The sequence below is a fragment of the Pyxicephalus adspersus genome, chromosome 3 (genome assembly GCF_032062135.1).
Source record: "Pyxicephalus adspersus chromosome 3, UCB_Pads_2.0, whole genome shotgun sequence".
NCBI classification, from domain to species: domain Eukaryota; kingdom Metazoa; phylum Chordata; class Amphibia; order Anura; family Pyxicephalidae; genus Pyxicephalus; species Pyxicephalus adspersus.
Window position 1 is genome coordinate 139,195,123 of NC_092860.1, and position 12,066 is coordinate 139,207,188.

Below are 12,066 nucleotides of genomic sequence, written 5' to 3' on the forward strand. Positions count from 1 at the left end.
AGCCTTCATATGTGTTTATCAGAAACAGAAGTGGGTGCAGTGTCCGGGCTTTATACATGTTTATTAGAAATAGAGGCGGGTGCAGTGATAGAATCCCCACAAAAGTTCACACCTGTCCCAGTTCAATTTGGATCTATTCCCACCTCTAGAAATGTAGTGGAATGATCCAAAATAAAGGAAGGTTGGGAGGCATTCTGTCCTTGTGCACCATAGTCTTATAATCTGCAAGCGTCTCTGGAATACACAAAAGCTTTGTCAGATCTGGCTTTCATAATATTATTATTAATAATAATAAACATGATTTATATAGAACCAAAATATTATGCAGCGCTGTACATTCATATACATGTATTTGGTGATTCTGATTATGTGCAAACTGAAGCCTCCTCAGAGAAATTACGAATGGCTCTTTAGCACATTTATCCCCATTACATCTCAAGGTGCAAAACTTTCCATTTAGCCTAAGAGATCACAAAGGATACATTGCAGAAATCCACTTGCTTGTAGACGCACTGACAAAAAAGCAGGAGAGGCTCCACATAGCCATGGCGACTGGAGTTCTCTGTGTGAAGTTGGAGAGGGAAAGCATCACCCAGTCACGCACCATGGAGGACTGGCCAGTGGCATGCAAAGTCTGGAACACCTGAAAGGTACAAAGCAATAAAGAAATCAAAGTTTTAATGTGGCTGTGCTGATCTAGACCGAGAATCCCAAGCCCTCAAAGGGAACCAGCAGCTGGGAGGATCAATCGTTGGTAATCTTTGTTCATTGGGGGCCATCTAATGATTGGGAAGAAATACTATGTATAGACATTTAAAATAAAAATGCTTCTTTACATTGTCTGTATTCACCTATTAACATGACTGCTTGTTTAATTTAGGGCGTTTTTCAAAGTGTTGGATAAAATACCTGTTTTTTTAGGCCAAATGTGCTTTAACACTGCCCAACATCTCACTTCCTCCTATCTTTGGATTTAGCAAGTGGGCAGGTAAATCAAGTGTGAGCATGTGACATTTAAAGCAAAAAAGAACAATAGATACCAGACTACATTTCCCAGAATCCCTGCATTACAGTACAAACCATAGAAGTAGATGTTGAGCAATTCTGAGGTTACTCTTCAGGAACTAAAATATAGCACAGCTACAAAATGGGTTTTGTGAATTGAAATGTTCACTTCCAGGGGAAATACTTATAATTTACACTAATAAACACTTTTTCAATTTTGGTTTTGGTTAGGCTTTAAGTAGCTGAGCTAGATCCTAGTCATGCCTGTTCCCCTCAGTGCACACAGGAACTTTCGTGTAAATCCAAAATTCCATTCCAGTTCAGCAAATTATCCAGCATGTGTGAATTTGCCCTTGGTTAATGGGCTGCAGGTGACTTGGTAACAATTACATTGTTAAAATGATGACTGTGGAAATGAATATGGCTTTAATATAGTTTGTGCATGTGTGGGAAGGACCCCTGTAGGCTCCTAACCCCGGTATTGAGAAAACGGATATTATGGTGTTAACCTATTCAGACACGCTTGGCCTGGCAATGTCACACACAGCAGGCCCTTCTGCTGAAAGAACTTAACTAAACTCCCATTTCCGACACCTCGGTGCACATTCTGCAGGAAAAAGCAGAGCCGGATATGCAGACACCAGCCAATTCTTTGCCTGTCTCTCTGTTCAAAAACATTATCTGCATGGCAAATATACCACTGATCATTCATTAAATCTATATGAAGCATAACTTAATTACATTGTTAACATTATTAACATTATTAATTAATACAAAAAGGTCTAGTTCTTAAGGAGGAACTATAGTGGTTTTTTTTTGTAAGTTATAAAAGATCAGCCTAATGCAAATTTTGAATTTTACCGAAGAGACTCTGTTACCAACCTAAAAAAATGCAAATAAATATAATAATTTTTCAAAGTCACACTGGTTGGCAGTGGATGGCAAAAATCCAACCACTAATGATAAGTGGATTCCCTAGCACAGCCAACCTGCCTATTGACGTCATAGCCTTCAAATATTTAGTTACTGCTCTTACAGCTCTGAGGCTTCTGCATATACAGATGTCATATTCAAGATTATGGCACCCAACAATGGCCTCATGTCTTTTGAATGTCTACACATAGTGGCTTTTTCAGGTAGTTTACTTGGTAAAATATAGTTAAGGCACATATTATGTGCAGGTTAAAGAAAGTTTACAAGAGAGGAACACATAGAAAACAACTGACACAAGTAACAAAAAAAAAAAAGATATTGTACGTACTCACCTTATAAACAACAGCTGCCATGAACTGTGGGTAGGGTTGTTGATTTGATAAAAACTCTCCAATGACTTTGTTCATTACGTCTTGAGGAGGGAAAAAGTCATCTAAAAACTGTGGAAGAATCCTGGCCACCACCTTCGCCTCAAAGGGGAATCCTTTCCGTATTCTTTACAACAAAAAGAAAGGGAAAACAATCAGCTGGTGTATCATGAAAGGGTTAAAAAAACAAGTATGGTTTCAGTTTATTAACCTCCATAAATGAACAAATACTACAGATGTGACACTGATATGATATGTCTATGTCTACTGTAATATATTTCTGAATATAATAAGAAAGCACGTAACACTTGCAATTCTCCAAACCCCCTATGCACTTTTAATCCTCCTGCCTGTATCGAGTAACCAATTTGGAGATAGTAATATTACTCATCCATATATTATTCAACAATATGTAACACCAGGCTGCTCTGACTTGTCCAAGTACTGGCTAATATAAGAAAGATATACAGTACAGATATCATGTTTTAATATACAAATGCTACACTATGGTGTAGCACAGAGAAATAAAAAACAGCAAATGTCTTCACTGCATATGTGTGATATGAAACTGATCAATTTTGCTGACTGGTAACTTTTAGATGCACTTCTAGAAATGTAGCCAACTAAAAACTTTTAAGAAAACATTTGCTGCACTGTCCGGTAACCATAAAGGAAAAGAGATGAGTATTTTGAACCTTATACAGTGAGACATGCTGGAGGTCTAATAAAATCAATGACCTTATTGGTGTTATCTGTGGTTTCAAATGGGACAGTTACATTATTGCTGAGGATGCAGCTGGCCAACACAATAGTTCTACAAACAGATGGTTTATTTTCATAAAAGGACCAGATTAATAATTTTACCTGTCAAAAAGCACAGATACCCGCTCCATTGCAACAATGACAGATTCGCTGTCCGGGGCGGCAGGACTTGGATCTGTGGTACGACCTGGGCTGATCTTCTCTTTACCTATATAAAGAAACACCGACATGATGTATATTCTTCACAAAGTGTTTGGGATATTATATTGTTAGGTTGTGATGTCCATTAATGCCAACCCTACAATGCTCCTGACTTTCTTTGTGAAACCATTCTATGGTTTCGGTGTTACTGACTGCACTTTGTTTAGTATCTGTATTAGTCATTTCAGCTAATTTCATATACTGAATACATTTGCAATACTTAAGATGAATGTTCCTTACGCATCCCGATTTACTATATTGTGAAATGAGGTTGGGTGAACCTTGGTTCAGTATACACATCCACTGGATGTTGGAATGGCACAAATTTTCACCTCATTTGAAGAAAAAAAATCAGGCCTTCTGTGTTACATAAATGTGTTAAAACAGCATCTATGAACACATTGTTGTTCTGTTCCAGTAATTCAATAAACATATTTTTTACCACAATAGGTTTACATGATACTCACCTGTATACATGCATGTCAGCATCAATCCTAATGCAGTCATGGCCCTGTGTGGGCTGTGCATATTCACCCTGTCCACACTAAGCTTCACCAGTGCCTCCCCATCCAGCCTGGAGAGCTGCTCAGACAGTAGGAGGCGCTCTAGACCTCTTAGAACACAGTGGTATATCATAGAAGGCGTGGATTCCTCACTCCCCGACACCATCACTCCACACATCTGAGAGAAAAAGAGAGAGAGATTTATGAATGACAAGCCATTGGCAGCAGCAATTACAATAAACATTTTGATATGGGTAGAGGAAATCAGAAATATCTAAGTGATTATTCTAAAAATCAACGGTCTTCTAAAATCTGCCATATCATCTAAATGAAAAAACAATTCATGTCCTGCAGCTTATTTTTGTAATTGCTATACCTTTAATAGGTTTCCTAAAACAATTAGGCAGCATTTGTACTTTTCAATGTTCTATCAGCACTTTGGCCTTTTCTGTCAGTAGCAGGTTCTTATATTAGAAAGAGCATGGGAGAATCCTGAGCATCAGTCATCCCGCATGTATAAATATAAATATCTGAGACAAACACTGTGTTCTGGCTACCAGGTAATATGTGAACCTAGGAATGAAGTCTTATTCCTATATAAAGCTCCACAAGGCTCCTCAGGATATGGAGAAGGACATTAGTATATGCACAGCCAAAAACTTGTTGCATAGTATTGTATTAGTGGTCTCAAAACTGCATGCCTCTAGCTTTGTGTGCATTAAACTGTCCCTTTGGACACATTGCTCCTCACAGACAAAAAAAGGGGCACAATTCCTCCCACCAATTACAGGACACTACAACCCATCAATACTAATAATAGGTCATAATTCCTCTAGCTTAAAGTAAAGATGAATTGAATGATGTACTATTTCTCCCACTGATAACAAATGGAGACAGATTCCCACCATTGACAGAGCACATCTTTTCCCACCCTACACCAACAATGGGGATTCAAAATTCCTCCCACTGACACCAAAAACAGGGAAAAGTTTTCCCACCAATTTATTCAAAACACAAACACCAAATAAACACCATACAGTATATTACACGACCTTGTGCAGCCTCTTTGAATATGCTGAACAAGTATCTTCAATAACAAAATATTCACCCCTATGTTTTGCACGGGAATGATGGGGTGCAACATAACATGTCCATTATCCTACTGACAGATTGCAGATTGGATGGTGGAGAACATCACAACATAGAGAGGTCACTGCTTTTTTTTTTTTTTTTTAAGCAAACATCCAGAGGAAGCAAAAAAATGGAAAGCTTTGGTTAACTCCAAACCTTTATCCTGAATCTAACATTTATTTTGATATTTTTTTAACATGGGGGAAGGCCTTGAAAACATTTTCAGATCATGGGGAACACCTTCTATAATTACTATATCCAAAGTACATTAGTGTGATTGTCAGTGTAAAGATTGCCTTCATTACAGATAGCCAAAAAGTTCCTTGGTGTCAGCAGTAACTAATCTGAGAGATCCAAATTGCTGAAGGAACCCCTAGCAACCTCTGGAGCAACCCTATGGTTTCACCAAACCTTAGTTGAGAAACACTGATCTAAAAGTAACTCTAAACCTCAACCTAACCCTGAATGTGCAGCGTTGATCTACCTCTACAGCTATCCAATACTTTGCAAATTAGAAAATGCCTTTAAATCATACAACACTAAAACCTTAAACCATTACATTTTAAAAATAAAAGGACACTGAAAAATACTAGGGATGATGTTAACTGGAAATGCTTTGAACAAAATGCAACTTGCACAACTTTCTAAGTGCCCCAGTTATCACAGCTAAACATGATTTCTTCTGTTTAGAGAGCAATGGAAGAAAGGATCAACTCATCACCTGTAGTGATTGTGGTAGTTAAGTGGTTACAGCAATAGTCATGCAACCTGGAGTATCACGATGGTACAGACTGAAGTCAAGGATTCTGTTAGGAGTGATAAAAGTCTATGGTCATAGTACCCACAATGCACAGCACACAATCCAGTGGCATTCTATAAGATATCGCCAGCCTCATGAAACTGATCAATAGACAAGCACTTGGCACCAATGAAGCTGCAGAAAGGCCACCGGGTTACCTGATATTTGCCCACACTGTGGGATGTGACTGGTGCACGCAATACAAGGAAGCACCAGACCTAAAGTAAAGGTTGGATTGTCAAATATTGATTTAAAACCTGAGAGAATAAAGCTGCGTACACACTGCCAATTTTTGTCGTTGGAAAGGATCTTTCACGATCCTTTCCAACGACAAGGGAGTGCACGATGCATGAACGGTGCTGTACATACAGCACCGTTCATGCTCTATGGAGAGGGGAGGGGGAGAGCGACGGAGCGGCACCCTGCTGCGCGCTCTCCCCTTCCCTTTCATTAGGATCGGCTGTCGTCCATCGTCCGTGGATCCGGCAGGTCAGTCGTCCGGACGATGGATGACACCGACACGACACCGACTGTACACACGGCAGATTTTCGCCCGATAATTGGCCGATGCCGATTATCGGGCGATAAAAATCTGACGTGTGTACGTAGCTTTAAACACCCTTATTTATTTAACACTTTATTTATTGTGCATTTTATTCTGGGCACTGTATAAAAAATTTTAAACATATAAACCGCTTACATGTGTTGTATTTTCCATTACCGTGTTTATACATCTTCAAGCTACAAAATATACCTGCATCAATACCATGTTGCTAAGGGACTCAGAAATGACCTACTAACAGTAAATGATAATCTGGCTATTGTTGTTAATATTCAACACTGCCATTGCCAGTGTTCTCCCTGGTCTCTTTTAACAAGGCTCACCACCCAAGGTGACGGAGCAAAGTGGGCACTAAAGGAAGTTTCTTTTGGCAGGTAAGCTTGCCACAATTTGTAAAGATGTCATACATACTTGCAAATTATAGTAAAAACTTCCCAGGGGCCAAAAGGTCTGCAAATTATTTGTGGGTTTATTTCGAAATTTAAAAGTCTTCTTAAACCTGATGTTTATTTTTTTCACAGATCAGCAGTCTACTTTTCTGTTTTCTCTACAAAAGAGAACTGCCATCAATCCCTGTGTGCTAGAACACTTATTCCTCATATACATTTTTTTTTTAAAGTTGGATTTTAGTTTTTTTATCAGGCAGGACATATATTTATTAGCTCATCTAAGTAGTTTTTTATTTGGCTTGCACATTCGTATTTGCCCGCTATATGAGACAATTGTAACGTGCAATGTAATAGAAGTGTTATTTCTGGAAGGGTTAACTGGATCAGGGAGCTTAGGCTACAAGGATTCCAGTTGGATATACAGATCAGCCAATCAGCTCCAAAGTTCAGCACTAAAACACAAAACTAGTACATAGACTAATTCTCTATACAGCTACATTGGAAACATTTGTATATCAGGAAAGAAAGGCAGAGCTGCTAACAATGGACTTTCAAATCATGCAACATGATTTTTCACTGCCCCCTTCCTATATCACACTTCATAAAGAATGGATTGTGCACTGAAGAGAAGACTTACTGTGCGATGCCCCTTAAATTGGACAGCAGGTAGTCACTGATGGTAGGTATAAGCTGCTTGGCTGTGTCATCCAGGAGATCACACTCCAGCACATAGAGGATGCCGTGCAGAGCTCCAATGCGGCTGGGCATGTGAGTACTTCGCAGGGTGCTCTCCAAGAGGCGGCTGACAGGCTCTGCAATAGCTTTATCCTGACAACAGACAGACAGATTTCACTTTTAATAACCAATATACATGATACAGTAACACAGAGCATATTCATAAAGAAGTGAATCTGACATTCCTAAACAGGTGAATTTTCCTGTTGAATGTGCTTTAAATAGCAACAGTCTTGGGATACCTTGGCTGCTATTTGCACAGCCAATCAGTAGCTTGAAAATCAGACCTCAACCCTCCAACAGAAACATGTATTGTACTGATACAACTATGTCTGGGTGCAGCTACTAAAATCTTCACCAATTAGTTTATTTAGACACCTGGTTAAGTGATTCAAAGCATACCATAATGCATGTTGATATGTGCTGTGGTTTTAAATGATGTTGCTTGACAAAAGACTGCACGATGCATGAACTAGCCCTGTACATACAGCACTATTCTGTTCTATGGAGAGGGGAGAACGACGGAGTGGGACCCCGCTAAACTCTCTCCCATTCGCTTTCATTACAATCTTTTGTTGTCCATGGATCCACCAGGACAGTCGTTCGGACGATGAGCACTGTAAACATGCCAGATTCTCGTCCGATATCAGTCCTGAGCCGATTATCGGACGAGAACCTCTGCACGTGTGTACGTAGGTACAAAATAAAAAACTTACAACAGTTTGCCTGTTTGCAAAAGGAACCTGAATGTCCTTAAAACATGAATCAAGATCACCATCATGTTTGTTTTTCATTTCTTTAAACGCATTCACTACCTCCCTTCTAGTAACTGGGTTCTTCTTGGTCACTGGGTCATTTCCTAGCTGATTGATGCTCAATGACATCCAGCAAAGCATCTCCGCTTCTCACAGTCCCTGGTCAACCCCTTCTATTCATTACATTTCAGTTCTTACACTCACAGAGGTTCAGCATCAACTGTGGGCATTACTACTGCTTCCTGTTGTATATTTTCCTGCCAGCCCCTTCTATGATATGCTTGGATGTACAGAGAAGCACTGACACCTAGTGATTGCTGGGTCTAACATAAGTAATGTAATATAAAAAGAAAAGTAAAACTGAATACTTTTCTTATCATGTTAATGAAGGGGAAAAACAGGGATATCAAAATATACCAGTCAAAATTACAGAAATAATACTTTTTAAAAATTATGTGCAGGGAGTTGATGTGGAAAGGCGCCAAGGTCATTATTTGTGAAAATCGATTGGGGCAAAACAAAGGGAAGACCAAAAATGCTTTGTGCATGATTACCCCCATCACCGTACAGTGAACAAACCTGGACTGTATGGCTGTTAGGGGCTTACTTTAAATTAGTAGTAAAAGAACTGCTAACAGACGAGGACTGTCAGCTCTGCCCAATACTCAGTCTCATCCTCTAGCAAGATAAACAAATCTAAAAAGAGTAATGAGTACCACATCACGGAACAGAGCTTAAGGCAGAGGGTTCTTACCATTCCCAGCACGGCCGCTGCCTTGCAGATTGCAGGCACCAGATACTGAATTAGAATTTCATCCTCAGTTGGGTGCTGTTTCTGGAGCTCAGTTAATGCTGTGTACATCATCTCAAACTGGTTCCTCTCTGTGAATAAATCAGACACTGCCAGCAGCTGCAGAGAGACAAGCACAGAATAACAGTACGGTTACAACATTGCTGCTTCATCCAACTACAAGGCAGCACATATAGAAAATAAATGCATATAAAACACTTGGGTGTGTGTCTATATACAGATAAGGAGGCACAAATTTAGTCCAGAGATAATCCATTAAAGTGTATTTCCCTATATAATGGAGGCATGTATGGGAAGGTTACATAGATGGGGAACATATAGGCCTATGTGAGAAGTATACAAACATATTTCATTTTGATTTCACTCTGTGGGGGTTTCAAGGAAATCCAGACAACACAATAAAGTGCACTTTTGAAGTTATAAATACTAGAACATCTATTGTAGGCTTGTTTTTAAAAGGTTTAAACTTTTGAGCAGTCATACTGATCTAGTGGATACAATTTGGTATTGTTAGTCAGTTACAGTAGCTCAGATACAAGATATGTTCATTATTGACCATCTGTCTTTCTTACTTAATTAATAAAATATATTTAATGAAATTAAAATTTTCTCACATATGCAACTACAAGAATTCTAGGAACACTTTAGGAGAGTGGCAGAGAATCTCTTCTTATACTCTTAGATACCAAAGATATTCTCCAAGGCTGGGTTGTGTATCAAGGATAATTGGGGACACCTTGCAACTCATTTCTTGGTGACTCCAGCTACTTTGTCAGGGTTGGTTTGTAGAAACCTAAATCATCCACTTTAATAATATGCTGGTTATTATACACCTACCTTGATGAAGTTGCCTACATTGCCAATAAAGACATTAATGATGTTGAAGAATATCTTAATAAAGTCTATTGATTATATTTAGTACCTAAGAAGAGTGCTTTGGATGCATTACCCAAGGTGTAATTGGATGAAAAGTATCTCATTCACCAGAAAGGCATACTTCGGTCTCTTTTGAGACAGACCCCCAAATAATAACCAAAGCACGTCAGCTGGATGCAGATCATATTCATGGTTTCAATTTTTTTTTCCAACATTTGTTTTTTTGCAGGTAACTTCTGATTACAGAATCTCAAAGACAGCCATCTGATCTCCCCTACCATTATTATTTCACAACACTTTAACAAAGGTTTCCTGTTTCAGAGTTCCCACTTCTGCTCTAGTTTCAGCAGTGAATGCTCCTGAAGTGTAAAGCAGCCTCAAGTCCCAGGATTCTATATCCATTCTATCTATCCATCCTAGATTCAGTAAGGTGCCTATAACAGGCTTGTTTGAGACCATATGGACCTAATGGCAGGCTCCACAACCCTAGCTATCAAACAAGCAATATACCTTGATCTTGTACATATATTCTTTTTTTAGTATGATATGCACTACAGAAATTTTTTATAATTTTTTGTTTTACTTTGATGGTGATCAGATCATGTGTGTGTTTACTTGGCCACTTAGGTTGGATCTCAAGTTCAACCTCTTTATCTCCATCAGTTTTACTCCAGAAGAAAAAAAATCACTGGGAATCTAGATTCTAATCTAATCTAATCTAATCTAATCTAATTTTGCTTCCACAGGAGGATAATGAAGCCCAGAGCATGGTCAGATTGGTTCCCCACATCTCCACTAAATAATACAGTATTTCAGCCCACAATAATGTAAATTGTTTGTCTTTATGACATAAGAGGACATGCGGTTTCAAAATGCACCTGTGCTTTGCCCATACACATCAGCAGGCTCCCTTTCATGTAGATTTTCTCTGACACATACTTGAATTTTCTTTTCACTCCCCTGCCTCTGACCTATTCTGTCACCGGAGTGAGCTCCTATGTGACAGCACCTTTTAGTTAAGCAGTGTAACACAGGTAAGCCACATACTCCTCAGTACCAGCGAAGTATTTCTTCAGCTCCTGCACCAAGAGGGTTAAAGGAAAGATAAGTATATATTGCTGGGGAGTTAAAACATACATGTTTATTTGCTCTGAATAGACAAAGCACAGATGTGATTTAACACTTCACTGAAGAAATAAAGACAGCTGCTAAGTTATATGGATTGATGTGAAGAAAGGTTTAATAATTCTGCACTTAATTCAATAATCGCCATACTTAGAGCAAACAATTCAATAGCTGTATACTCTATGCAGTCAAAATGAGTCATCACGAGATGTGGTCACATCATTGCACACTTCAATCTATATACTTAGCCAGAGGAAACTCATCATTATTCTATGCATTACTGGAAGGGATAGAACAATGCAGAATGCATTACATTATAAATTAGCTGTTCCATTGAAAATGGAAAAGCAATACCAAGTTTTTGCTTAACATAAAGGTAATAAAATAAAAACATGCAAAAGCTAATCAAACCCAATAGAAAATACTCACCGATCTTACAACTTCGCTGATCAAGATGACTGGGGTTTTCTTCCCAGTGTTAGAAGGAAGGATCCACTGACTATACAGCTCAAGGAGAAACTGTGAACAGGAATGAATATCGACTCCAGCTCGGTGCTTCCTGCACATAAAAGTATAGACATAAAAATCTGTGTTCCTTAATATCAAATAATGATTAGCCTGAATTGTTTAGATAAGAGGATATACCATATCGGTATCAGCAAATTGCTTGTCCAAAAATGACTTCTTCAGTAAAAGGGGTCCCAAGAAATCCAAAGAATTAAATAATGATGAGCATGCAGTGCACCCCCACGCACCCCATTGCAGACCTCTGTGTAAGCAGTGTGTGTTGGACCTAATGGGGATAAGGCTTTTATTTACAAGCAAAGGATTTAGGAGTTAGAGTTAAGGACTCCTCGCCCCCTGTTATGTCATATCAACCTCACCCCCTGTGATATAATTTTTAAGATATTGCCTAATAAAGAACTATATTAGTTTCTGCAGGTTTCCTATGTGTGTTTGTGTGCTTTGGGGCAAAAAAGTAAAGGCAAATTTTAAAGGTTATGTGATAAGAGCAGGTTTTAGGTATCCTTTAATAAACAGTCAAGGGGAACTTGTGGACTTTATTTCAAAACAGAAAGTCAATGTTAAATCGTCAATGCAGATACCATTT

At 38.7% G+C, this 12,066-nt stretch overlaps 1 protein-coding gene across 1 annotated transcript in view; it reads right to left on the reverse strand.

Annotated features, from left to right (window-relative positions):
• The window catches only part of HTT (huntingtin), a 99,758-nt gene that overhangs the window by 6,711 nt on the left and 80,981 nt on the right, over positions 1–12,066 (reverse strand). The window contains exons 58-65 of the mRNA XM_072406890.1: positions 11,385–11,514; positions 8,898–9,053; positions 7,291–7,481; positions 5,655–5,709; positions 3,737–3,950; positions 3,171–3,276; positions 2,271–2,433; positions 483–643 (exon numbers count right to left, since the gene is read on the reverse strand). Of these exons, the coding sequence (XP_072262991.1) occupies positions 483–643; positions 2,271–2,433; positions 3,171–3,276; positions 3,737–3,950; positions 5,655–5,709; positions 7,291–7,481; positions 8,898–9,053; positions 11,385–11,514 (1,176 nt within the window). The remainder of the gene's footprint in view (positions 1–482; positions 644–2,270; positions 2,434–3,170; positions 3,277–3,736; positions 3,951–5,654; positions 5,710–7,290; positions 7,482–8,897; positions 9,054–11,384; positions 11,515–12,066) is intronic.